The 13,449-nt window shown below is 33.6% G+C and overlaps 1 protein-coding gene across 4 annotated transcripts in view; it reads left to right on the forward strand.

Moving 5' to 3' along the window:
• LOC105222181 (syntaxin-binding protein 5) overlaps window positions 1-13,066 on the forward strand; it is a 61,374-nt gene extending 48,308 nt beyond the window's left edge. For 3 of the 4 annotated variants that reach the window (XM_049454600.1, XM_049454603.1, XM_049454601.1), the window contains exons 16-24: window positions 6,751-6,867; window positions 7,949-8,071; window positions 8,136-8,249; window positions 8,603-8,890; window positions 9,097-9,205; window positions 9,375-9,461; window positions 12,141-12,236; window positions 12,293-12,417; window positions 12,663-13,066. In XM_049454600.1, the coding sequence (XP_049310557.1) occupies window positions 6,751-6,867; window positions 7,949-8,071; window positions 8,136-8,249; window positions 8,603-8,890; window positions 9,097-9,205; window positions 9,375-9,461; window positions 12,141-12,236; window positions 12,293-12,417; window positions 12,663-12,919 (1,316 nt within the window). In that variant the 3' untranslated portion in view covers window positions 12,920-13,066. Of the gene's footprint in view, window positions 1-2,986; window positions 3,342-6,750; window positions 6,868-7,948; window positions 8,072-8,135; window positions 8,250-8,602; window positions 8,891-9,096; window positions 9,206-9,374; window positions 9,462-12,140; window positions 12,237-12,292; window positions 12,418-12,662 lie in introns of all 4 variants that reach the window. The other variant, XM_049454602.1, reaches the window with a different exon arrangement.
• Window positions 13,067-13,449: the final 383 nt, after the last annotated feature.

The raw sequence follows: 13,449 nt of genomic DNA on the forward strand, positions 1-13,449 counted from the left end.
GTTTAGTTGTATGACAGCTATATGTTATAGTGGTCCGATACCGGCAGTTCCGACAAATGAGCAGCTTCTTGAAGAGAAAATGAGGTTTGCAAAATTTCAAAACGATATCTTCAAAACTGAGGGACTAGTTCGTATATATACAGACGGACAGACAGACAAACATGACTAAATCGACCCAGTTCAACATACTGATCATTTAAATATATACATACTTTATAGGGCCGCCGACGCTCCCTTCTGGGTGTTACAAATTTAATATACCCTGTTCAGGGTATAAAAATGAAACTAAAGTAAGCCTTCGTGCAGTATTGTTCCCTTCCTTGTACTTATCTAGTCGAATAAAATCGTTTATTATGCACTTTTAAAGTGTTAATTAAATTTTTTCCCAAAATTATGGTTCATCAAGTGACAAAAATGTCTTAATATTTAATCAAATATTTTATTTTCAAGTAAATTTTTATATCGCAACCTAATTAAAACTGTATCGCAATTATTATTATTTTTTTCTAAATCTGTTTTCCTATGATAATATTTTTAGCTGGAAGATTACTGGTTTATTATTTGGTTTATCTAACAGTGTAACACATTCTAATATTGAGACTGATAAACTGATTTATCCATGGTGGTTTGTCCATTCGATCATCTGTCAAATGAATGATAATTTAGTAAATATTGATTTATCTCAATGAATTATGCCAATTATTGTTATTGATACTCTGAGCATTTTGATATTACGCTTGGTCGAAATAAAACCATTGTCATTTCTACAAATCGGTGTGTATGTAAAAGCATAATAACTCGGCAACCAATTAGGCTTTTATAATTCTTTCTGGCACAGGGGTAAAGGGGGAATAATGAATGTGTTTCGCAGGAGAGCTATATGATAGATACCACATACTTATATACTATATATTGAGATATCTGCCTTTCGCAACGTTACGCTACCACTTGTAACATCTAAGCCTACCTCCCATATACCAGCATGATAGCCTTATTGAGAATGATCTCAAAGAATCGATTTGTACGATGTTCCAATATAATTAAATCAACTAATTCCTCTTTAGAGTAAAACTGCCGGCCATAATCGAAAACTTTTCGAGTCAAAAGCTACAATAAAAAAAATTTGGGGTCTATACGTATTCAAGAAAAAAAAAAATAGAAAATGCAAAAGCCTCACGACAGATCCCGCTGTACGATTTTTTCGAAAATTTATGGGGAAGTTTATATAGGGCATAGAAGTTGCTCTGCGAAAGTTCAGGCTTGTAACTTTCTGCATACCTGAGATATGCGATGGGTTATAAAATACCCAATGGGCTAATAAGGGTTCTAAGTGCACCTGAAATTTAATATACTTGTCCTGTCTTATAAGGAGTGTATATTATTTTACATTTCCTCTATGATTTAAAAAAAAAATATAAAGTCAATATATCTAAACATTTGCGAGATATGATTCTTCACGTGAACACTGTTGCGTGGGTATTTAAATACCTATCGGGCAGAAATGGGTTAATAACAAAACAAAAAAATAGTGTGCTAACCTGCTGACGCGCAGTGTATGGTACAGCCCGAGATATGACAATAATAATAATTTAATAATAACCAGTATTAGAGATTTATTAATAAATTGTATTTGGTTTCCTATATGGAAATGTAATCCGATTTCCGAAATATATTCCTTATGGGAACATACATAGTATATACATACATAATAGGTTGTCAAAAAAGTCTTGCGGTATTTTCGCCTTTTTGGAAAGCTCATTTCACGCGCTAACACGTGTTTGATTGATTGTCGTTTCTTTTAAGTCGTTCGTGAGTTATAGCGTCACAAACATGGCGCAAAATAAAGAGAAAATACGGCATATTTTACAGTACTACTATGATAAAGGCAAAAATGCATCTCAAGCCGCCAATAAAATTTGTGCAGTTTATGGACCCGATACAGTTTCCATTTCCAACGCACAACGATGGTTTCAACGTTTTCGTTCTGGTGTAGAGGTGGTCGAAAATTGTGATAAAATCGCTGAATTGGTCGAAAGGGACCGGCATAGTGGCAGCCGTAGCATCGGTTAAGAGCTGGGCATGAGTCATCAAAAATTCATTTCAATTTCAATAAAAAAAAAAAAATTCAATAAAAATACCGCAAGACTTTTTTGACAACCCATTATTTTATAGACTTAACTCTGGGTGTTACTAACATCGGAAAACTTAATGTAACCCTGTTCATGGTTTAAAGAAAATTAAACTACCACAACTCTAAATTCATAATATGAAATCAAATAAAAGTCGATTTAGAATTTTTTAAATTGGATGTATACGGGTTGTCTCTTGCCTACTGACTCTTCTGAAGATTACTGCACAAACATACTTTTTTATTAGTGTGCGATATTTAGTTGTAATTAACTGGTTAATATTTAATCGAAAGTCGCAATTACAAATTTGATATGTCGAAATGAAATATTTGTGTTTATAGTTACAATTAGATTTGTTACGTTTTTAATTTTGAAAATGTGTGTGTTATAATTGTTTGTAAAGCGATGCTTCTAAGGAACTTTGGGTTTTGGAACAATGCATTGAATATAAGAATCTTGTAATTACGCCTTTAAAGATATAAAATTGCTTTTCTGTCTTCAAAGTGACAAAGTTAGGATTTTTACGTTTAGCATTTCTGCAATGTCTTGATGAAATAGACCAAAATTTTTTTCAAGTTTGCATAAGTTATTTAATATTTAGAAAAAGTTTAAACATCAAAATTTTTTCATCAAGATAATAAAATGTCCATTAGTATTCAGGTTGAGCAATCAAAGTAACTGTAGGGATTTTCTCTTTTAAATATGTTTATTTTTTCATAATTATTTATATGATATAAATTCGTTACGAGTATATTACATTTTTTAACTCTTATGTTTTGCATCAATTCAAAATGTATCTTAACTAAAGGCCAGCCCATTGTCATATCCATTTATTGTTACCTTCATATTTACCCCAGATAAACGGAGCAGCTGCATCTGTAGCCGGAACTTCGGCATCGTGTCCATCGAGTTATGGTAGCAAAATTGTTGTTTCAGGTAGTTCAAGTGAACGCCGTGCTAACGATGCCTCTGAAGCGGGACCAATCAGTAATATTGATGGCTCATGTGGTGGTGATGTGATTGGCAATACTGTCGCTTCCAAATCATCTATTCACGAACAATTACCATCATCATTACCTGCTGAAAATACTGAAGCAGCTGTTACACAGAGTTGCAGCGAAGTTGGAGCCTCTGCACAACCATCACTTCAGCAACCTGTTCAGCAACAAGTATCAATTCAATCTGAAACTTTAAGAAAGTCAAGATCGCAAGGTGGGACATCTTAAATTGCCTTTTACCATTCACAAATCATAAAACTAAAAAATCGCGGTTGTGGCATCAACCAACTAACTAATTCAAGGATATATTATAACACTTAAGAAACTATTTATTGCACCGCATTTTACTCATCTTTAATTCATTTTGCTAAATACTCTGTGTCATGTAACATGTATACATATGTATATGTATGTATATATTCAATTTGAAATTGACTTGAATATCCTCAATGTTTTAAATGTTAAACTCACATAAATTTAAAATAAACTTCTTGAAGATTGTTATTCAATGGCTCCGGAACTTTTGGTCGTTCAAATAGAGAGTTTCAAATTAGGGTGCAATAATATCATAAGGATGAAAATGTTAATGGCCTCTTTCGTACAAATTGGTAAGGAGGGTTCAAGTTCGGGTGTACAAACAATTTATACTCTTGCAATTTGCAAAATTCAAAAGCGGTAGTTTTTAGATGTTAGCAAGTTTTTATGCTAAAAAATGTATTGTTCGATGACAATGTTAATTATTCGACGAAATTATTAGATTACGGTAATATTATTGGATGAAGGTTTGATCAGATAGTATTGAGTTTCAGCATTAACTTTGCAACACCATTAGACTCTACTAGAATAACGATAATCATTATGTGTAGTATATAAGGATATATGTTCAAGTTTATACTTAACTTAATTTTGCTAAAGTGGTAGATCGATCAATATGCATACTTTATACCAGTTAACTGGAAGTGTGAAAAAGTAATGTAAGGTATGTACATACATATATGGGGTCTAGGAGAAGTATCAATGTAGTATAATGTAATCAGGGTTGCAAATTTTGTATTCCAAAAATGTTTGGATTAAAAATGTAATAAAAGAGTAAATTTTAGATAGAGATATTGGGGTAAAAAATTCTCAATATTCCCAATGTTGAGGTTAAAAATGGATTTTCATTTTTTAATCTAGATGTTGGAATTAAACATTAAATTTTATTAATTTCCAAGTTGTTTGGGATTAAAATAGTAAAACATTTTTTTTTGATGAAGTGCACAAGATGTTAATTCTAAAACAAGTTCTATTTTAATTCATAATTATATGTGTGGGATTAAAAAGAGGTACAGGTTTTTGGGATTAAAACGTTTTTATATTTTTAAGTCCGGTATGTGGAATGAATTGTTTTTTTTTTTTTATATTTTTAACCCCGATTTGTTAGATGCCTTCGATGAGCATTCGTTTTTTTATGTTTTCAAAAAAACTCTGTAAAAGTCATAGAAATATACACAGGGTTTAAAGCTAGAGTGGTCACCACTTCAAAAAAAAACATAGTTTTGTGAAACACACATTTGAAGTTTTGCAATCAATTTATGCAGCTGCTAGCTATCCGCTTTGGTGCTTTTGTTCATTTATTTCACCGATTACATGCATTGCTTTGAAATTGAAGTACTTTTCAACATAGTCTTTCTTTGAGGCTACGTGATTCTCCGTATAATTAATTGTTCGCTTAACAGAATTTTGTGGGAGTAGTGTCCGATTTCGAACACCTGCATTATCAACCTCATTAGGGTACCGAGCTTTTCATCAAGATATATCAAATTTTAGTTAGCTGATACAGATTTCTGAATGGTCGCACAGACAGGTATCCGGAACCCAACTTGTTTCTTCATCCGAATCATATCGGTTCTCTGGAGCGTTTGATTAAGTGTGTCACTCTTTATTTTTTAACATTCATTCTACAGTGGTTCCTTCTTGCATGAAGTATCTCAAAGTGTAAAATTTAAAACTTTAAAAATCAAAAGTACTCCAATCTCAACTAATTTCAGTTCTGGTCTCCTTTTTATAAATGCTTTATTCACTGGCTTTTGACTACTTAAATAACAATGTTTACTGGCGTAAAGTTGATTTAATGCCTCTAACTTTAATAAAAAGTACATTTTGTCGGTTTTTGAATTAGATTCCGTGTAGTAGTCAAATTTATTTAGACAGGCCTGTTAATTTTTTTTCTTCTTTATCGTTTTATCGTCTAGAAATTCATACCGGGATTCTCTTTACAAGCTTCCTCCTTATACTAGTCCTCTGCTTTTTAGACTTCGAACAGTTGCCAGTTGTAGGAAAACGTTGACACTTTTACCCACTAGTAAAACTGATTTGAATATAGATGAGGCTTTGTGTTGTTATAAACAAGAACTATTTGGGTTGAATTTAAGTACCAACTAATGATTTTATTTCCTTAGTTGAACATTTTAGATTTCGATACTTAGAATACTACAAGGATTGAATAAGTCTTTGGTCTAACAATTTCGCCTAATTTGCTTTCAAAGTAAAATCGATTCAATAACTAACATTAATACTGTGCATTGTTTGGTTTATCATGTTCTAAGTAGACGATACAAATAAGCCTATGACACCCCGAAAAAGAAAAACAAATACGGGCGAGAAGCTTTTCTTTTGTCTTTTTGAGAGCTTTTGAAGATTTTCACCGGTCTACGGTCAGAGTATCAGTTGGGTTTAGATGTATTATGGTGATTTTATGCCAATCTATCGTCAGAAATCGGCGCAGAAACTCACGGACATTTGAATAGTGATCGTGACATTACCTCTTGTCAATCTTCCCAAATTTCGTTAGATATATGTATGTAATATACGAACATTATATATAATTATATTTAAATTTATTCTTACAACGCGGTCACTTCTGATCGAACAAAACTTCGAAGATATAAGCTCTTGTTAAAAAAATGGTATTAATCAACTTTTGTAGAGTTTGACAAAACAAAAAACATCGCTACAATTAGTGAGCATATAGTACCTATGTACGAGGGTTGCCTTTTATATTTCTGAATTTGAGATCAAAAACCAATATTAATCATCGAAAATCGCTTTATTGTTTTTCAAAATATTCTCCTATCTATACACTTGCATGCTTTTTGAACCAATGTCATAAAACTTTTGACTCTGATTGAATTATGTTCAAAACCCCTCTTCAGGTGTCGAAAAAACATTGACTTCTTAGTTTCTTTTTTTCGTATGGTGTTTTGAGTGCTCGAAATGCAGTTCTTACAGGCGAAGTGTGAGAGTTCGCATTGCCGTGGTGAAAAGTGATCCGTTTTCCACGTCTCCGCGTCGAAAGTTGTAAAAAATACTCGAGCGAAAATGTTCGTATTTTAATTCCAGTTTTTGACCGAGATGAATATTTTAAGTAACTGTAAACAAACCAAATAGAGCTCAAACTTTATGAAAAAGTTGAGAGTTGCCAGATCCCTAAATATAAAAAGCAACCTAAGTACTATGTATAAATTTTTTTGTGTTATTGTTAGAGTAACGATATTTTCACACCAATATTTATAAACAAAATACTACACTAAAATTTTATAATGTATATAAGGAAATTGTTAACGTTAAATTATGTTTCGCAGATAAATTGGACGGCTCGTTTTCCAGATCCAGATCATCATCTATGTCGAGCATTGATATGTCTTCCTCTGAATCTGTTACTAGCTTAGCTTTTATTGAAAGTTATGGAAAGAAAAGTGGTATGTAAAAGTGTATGAACGTCAAGGTAAAATATGTCTCAGTTCATAGACATTTTAAAGAAAAATGAGGTTTGAATATATGTGTTACGTTACACCAAAGTGAAGATGAACTGATATAAACAATTTAAAAAAATTAAAATTCTAAATTTTTCAATATGTTTTCTACATCTTTAACAGTTTCTGAATACTTTAATGTTATAGGGTAACACTTTACCACAAGTTCACTAAAGCTGTTTTCCATTAGGGCATTTCGTTTATTGGACATTGGCCATTTTCATTATATCAAATTTACAGTTAAGCAAATTTTGCGAAATTTTTCGAAATTTTTTGTCAATTAGTGAAATAAATAAAATTTTACTTTTCAATCAATTGTATTTGACAGTTTATTGAATTGGATATTTTTACTCCGTACTGTGGAAGCACATGTCATGGATTGTTCTATAGTCAACTTATACCGCAATTCAGTAAGCAGTCTCACTATATGAGACATTTTGAAGTAAAGTCTGAATTTTTCACAAAATGTTGTCTCAAATTTGTCAGCTGATTGTTAGCAGGGCACAAATCTAAAAAGAACTCTTGTTTGCCATTTTGAATATAATGACAATTCACTTACAGAGATCATAATAGATATTAATCGATTGCCGTTTTTTATATTTTTTAAGCAAATAAAACACGAAAACCTTAAAAATAAATTTATTTTAAAAATAACATAAATTTTGTAACTATTCTGAAACAAAGTTAATATATATTTTAATTTTTGTTGGTAATTATGCGTTTTGACTGTGTTATAGTAAATTTAATATTTGTTATCGATATGTTTATTTTCGTTTATATATGTATGTATGTACAAGTCTAAAAAACGCAATGCAAGCTGATTTTAACTGCTCGTTTTGAGAGATTTTTGTGACTGTTACGTACTGAATTGCAAAATCGTCTCAACTCACAAAAATTCTCTCTAGTTCTAAATCTCAAATTTAGAGACTTGTAACTGTATCACAGTACAGAATTCCGGTATTAGACTCTTTAAGTCTTACAATTATTTTAACATTTACTAATGTTAATATAAATTTTAATTTAACAGATAATTTAACACTCGTTCCTACACTTTGGATCGGAACTAGTTTCGGTTCTATTTTAACTCTTCTGATATCTTTACCTGAGAGAGAATCACGAAAAACGCAACCTGTGTTAGTGACAATTAACGGTAAGTTAGTCTTGCACATTTAATATAACTTTTATGAATTGATATCGTATTACATTTCTTGAAGGAGGCCCACTGGTGCGATTAAAGGGTTCAATTACATCAATGTCATTTTTAGACTCATTTGGTTCTTTAATTCCTTATTCGTTTGAAGCTTGGCGTGATGATGGAAAAAAGGACCGTAAGTAATAGTTGTAGTATTGACTTAATAATTAATTTTTTTAAATATCAAAAATCTCGGGAATTAGAATAGATTAATTACTTATCTCTACCCTACTTCAAAAATGTAGAAAATCGTGTTTCGATTTGCTTGCGTATTCACACATTTCATCTCCAAATGATTCTTTTGTTTTAAACGGTTCCAATTTTACACGAAAACCCTTATTAAAATCGGTTTCATCTTCATTATCCGTTATGTGGAGCCGAAACGGAACGCAACCAAAATTTCGTTTGATTTTTTGACGTATGATATTTGTAATACTATAATAAAATACATAATATACCCTCATTCAAATCTATTTATATATTTTCAAGGAACCCCAACAAAAAGTAGTAGTAAAACGAGCCCAACTTTTACACCAACAACTGCCAACACAATATCAAGTATTCCGGGTGGAAATAGCAGCAGCGGTAACGCCAGCAGTAGCGGTATAAGTGGAAGCCTTAGCACTGGGCTAGATTCTTTTACAGATAGACAATATATAGTAATCACAAGTGAAAAGCAAACAAAAGTCTTCGATATTGCAAATCAAAGTTGTATTTATCGCATTAATTTATCAGAAATGGATTTTGCAGTCAAAGCGGAAACTATTTCAATGAAAGGTAATCGTAAAGTCTCAATTACTTTAATTACATTTTGAAAAGCTTTTAGATTATATCTAAAAAAGTTTAAGTATACTAAAATTTAAATTACAATGTTAGCACTTTATTAAAAAATAACTGATTTTTTTTGAATTCATTAACTATTTACATTTACTTTGATTATTTTTATTTTGAATTATGATTTACAATTTAATATATTTTTCCAGATGGTTCTTGCTTAGCGACGTATCTATCCAATGGACATTTGATGGTTCATAGTCTTCCTAGTCTAAGATTACTAATGGATACCGATTTTTTACCCTTGATGGAATTAAGGTATATATGTACATATATACTATACATATGTGTATATTTATTTACTTATAATATTACCGTGTAATACTCGAAGCAGAAAATAATATTTCTAGAAAATATTTTATTCAATACACATATTACGTCTAAACAGTAAATTTACACAATCACATCTTTGTCATGTCTTGTCTAGTTTTCAAACAAAGTGCAAGCAAGGAATTGTGGATCCAATGCTGTCTATTTGGGGTCAGCAAATTATTGTACACGAAGACACAACTCAGTAAGTAATGGAAAAACTCATTTTTATTTAAACGTAAAATATAAATCTTTTATTCTTCTGATAACGCATCCAAATAGTTCCTCAGACCTGAATATTGTCCTTCGAATTATAGTAAAAAAAAAGGGGGAAGGTCAAACGCCAGGAAATTTAATATACGAAATACTAAAAAAAGGATTATCAAGTGCCAAATGAATTGAAACTATCTCAATTCTTGTTAGAGTAATATATTTTATAGGTGGACTTGCTCCGAAGCTTTAAATATCAATTCCCACAAAAGCCGGTTCTACGTACCGGAATTGACCCGGATTTTATCCGGTCAAGGGCTGTTTTTCAGCGATCTAACCCCATTGGGATCGGTGAGTATTAATTTAAGTTTGTTGTCACTAGAGCAACGCCTTGCAGCAGGGTTGTTCCTGACACGTGCTGACATTGACCCAACCCGGGCTCGGGGGAATTTATCTGCTGCGCTTGCGCCAAAAGGCTCCATCCGAAGTCCACCTCGGTCAGGTGTAATACATGCAACGGATGTAGGCATCGCAAGATCTGCTCAGTTACGTGGCCCCATGTTGCCAACGCACTACTGCGAGATTAGCACCTACAGCTGTGCAATCTGTACTCAGTTCGTGCATTGCGCCACCGCTCACCTCGAGTGGCCAACAGAGGACCTCCACGGTCCCCACGTGCTCAAACAGGCAACATACTTCCCGTTCTGACTTGTCCCCCCCCCCCCCTCCAGCCTTCATCCCGTTTCAATCCTAGTGCGAGAACCAGTCCGAAACTCCTGATTCCTCGCACAGTCTGTTCCGTGTGTCAGGCCGTCATAAGTCAGAACGTCACGTCGATCAAGTGAAATTCTTGCACTCCCTCACCCCAAGGACCACGAAACACGAATACTACAATTCAACTGCAACGGACTCCAGAGTAAGATCGAGGAGATATTTGCACTCACGAACCGGGAACGCGTATCGATAGCTGCGGTCCAAGAAACCAAGCTAAACAGCCCCTCAGATAAAGATCGCGACCGAGATAATAGTGGACGCCTAGCCTTCATTCATTAGCCTTACCCTTTGGTCCGACTCCGACGAAACAACACGTGTCTTGCGCCTCCCAATAGATGACGTCGACGAAAACTTAGATAATCCTTACTATCCTAACGGATAGGCATAGCTAGCTAGCTAGCTAACAAATCCTGCTCAAGGAATAATGAAAGCATTTGGTGAGGGATTGTTTTTTCAATATCATTTTAATAACCGCTACGTTTCATAAGCATCCATGCAAAACATTTTCTATACAAAATATATTTTCTATCGAGTCTTTATTTACCAGAGTCCATAATAAAATTAATTTATTTTCTTAGGTAATTTTAAGATTTATATTTTTAAGAACAAAATTAATTGTCACGAGGTGTAGTTGAGCTCAAGATGTTATGACGTTCATATCCTCATACACTCCATCATATTATATTAGGTTATCAAATATGGGAGATATTTCCGCCTTTTTGTCTTTTGAATTTCGCGGCTATGTGTGTAAAGCGCTACAGAGCTCGTATCTGGCAATACCATACATCTTTGAAAGGTCTTGACATAACCTACAAAACGACGGTATGCATGATTAGTTTGGATATTGCATTCAACAGTTATAGACGTGTAAACACGGAGTTCACTAACGCCGAAATTCGGGCTATTTTTTTTTTCTTGGTTAAAGGCAATTCCGCTAGAGAAACCTTCCGTGAGATTAATGGTGTTTTGGGGGATGGTACTCTATCACTTCCAACTGCGGAGGAATGGTTTCGACGATTTAGAGCGGGTGAAAACGACACCATGCCAGTCGGCGGAAGACCTGTGACGACGAATACCGATCAAATCATGGAAAACATCGGACCGGCATGTGGCATCTGTGACATCTCCCAGAAGATGGAAGTTACTCACCAAACCATTTTATACCATCTGCGGAAGGCTGGATACACAAAAAATCTTGATATTTTGGTGCCGCATGATTTGACGCAAAAAAACCTTCTGGACCGAATCAACGCTTGCGATATGCTGCTGAAACGGATGGTGACTGGCGAAGAAAAATTGATCACATACGACAATATCAAGCAAAATCGGTCATGGTCGAAGACCGGTAAATCGTCGCAAACAGTGGCCAAGCCGGGATTGACGACCAGGAAAGTTTTGCTGTATGTTTGCTGAGATTGGAAGGGAATCATCCACTATGAGCTGCTCCCATAGGGCCAGACGCTTAATTATACCATCTACTGCGAACAACTGGAGGTTTTATCGGATCCACCATATAGCCCGGACATAGCGCCAAGTGATTACCACCTGTTCTTGTCCATGGCGAACGCCCTTGTTGGTGTAAAGTTGAACTCAAAAGAGGCTTGTGAAAATGGCAAATAAAGAGGGGGGCTTCTACGAGGGGGGTATTATGAAATTGCTGGAAACAGATTATCGAACAAAACGGCGCATATTTGAACTAAATCCGATCACTATAACACTTTATATAAAGCATTGAATAAAGAGCAAAAGAGCGGAAAGGAGATATTTGACAAACTTATATAAAATTTTGGTTTCTTAATTATATACAGAAAATATGTTTTATTCTGACAAAGATAAACAATTACTTAATTTATTAATTAATTTAAAATAATTTATTGACATAATACATTTTTTATTACAGAATTTCGAAGATATTTTGCTTTAGTCACAAAGGGCATGGATTGTACATGGCAACACCCACCGAAGTTCAGAAATTCACAATATCATCAGAATTCTGGTAAAATCACATAATTGTTCTCAATAAAAGGTACTTGATTGTTAATATAATTTCAGTCAATTTATTTTGGAGATGATGGGTGAATTATACACGTCACATGAAATGCCTGAGCAACCAAAGGAGAGCTTTTTTAAAGGCTTATTTGGAGGAGGTGCGAAAAGTTTGGATAGAGAAGAACTTTGTAAGTGTAGTCTAATTAATCATGAAAATGTTATATGTGACCTGGTTTACGAAAAGGGAGCTAACGTGCGAAAACTAGTTTTCTGGGAAACAGCTGTTAAAATAAACAACTCGTTTCGTCAACTAAAAAGTGAAAATTGATTTTTTGACACCTAAGCCCCCTTTCCGTAGACCAGGTCACATATTATATTTTTTACCCTTACATACTGTTTATCCTTTTAATTTGATCGGTAATTTCTGTCTTAGTTGGCGAACAAAGTGGGAAAGCAAATAGATCAGTTGCCAAACATATACCTGGTCCGAATTTGGATCAATTAGGACAGCGAGCTTCTACTGCAGCCTCTGAGATAAGTAGAGCGCATCAGTTGGCAATGGAAAGAGGCGAGAAGCTTAACTTACTGGAGGAGAGGGCGGAACGCATGGCCAACACAGCTCAAGACTTCAGTGGAACAGCACATCAATTAATGCTTAAATATAAAGATAAAAAATGGTATCAGTTGTAAAAATCTATTTTAAGATCTAATTCTACCACAGTTATTGTAATATTGCTTTTATAACACTTTCTACTACATCAAGTACACTTATTTAATTTCTGTTTTCAAATAGTAATGTTATTTATAAACTGTTTTTAATAAAAATTTAGACAAACATTTGCTTTTGTCAATTTGATATTGCTATTTCAGATGCCATATTCGAACAAAGTTCGATGAAAAATATCCTTTTCATTTATCGCAATTTGGTGGAAGGTTTTGGATTTTTGCGAATTCGGATGTTACATATTTTTGGTCATGCTCTGCTCCGGCTAGAATACTTTATATGATATTTGCTAACTGTTCACGTTAGTTATGAAATCAACGACACAAAATTTACCCGTTTTGTAACAGTTGAAGTGGTATAAGCATTTCTTCGAGAGTGTGAACTTTTCGATTACTAATATAATACTTTTTTATTGCCCCTGAAATAGGTGCTTAGTTTGCAAGACAAAATTAAAAAATAAGAAATTAATTTTCAAACTGTATAAACTCAGAAATTT

The sequence above is a fragment of the Bactrocera dorsalis genome, chromosome 4, assembly GCF_023373825.1.
Source record: "Bactrocera dorsalis isolate Fly_Bdor chromosome 4, ASM2337382v1, whole genome shotgun sequence".
NCBI lineage: Eukaryota > Metazoa > Arthropoda > Insecta > Diptera > Tephritidae > Bactrocera > Bactrocera dorsalis.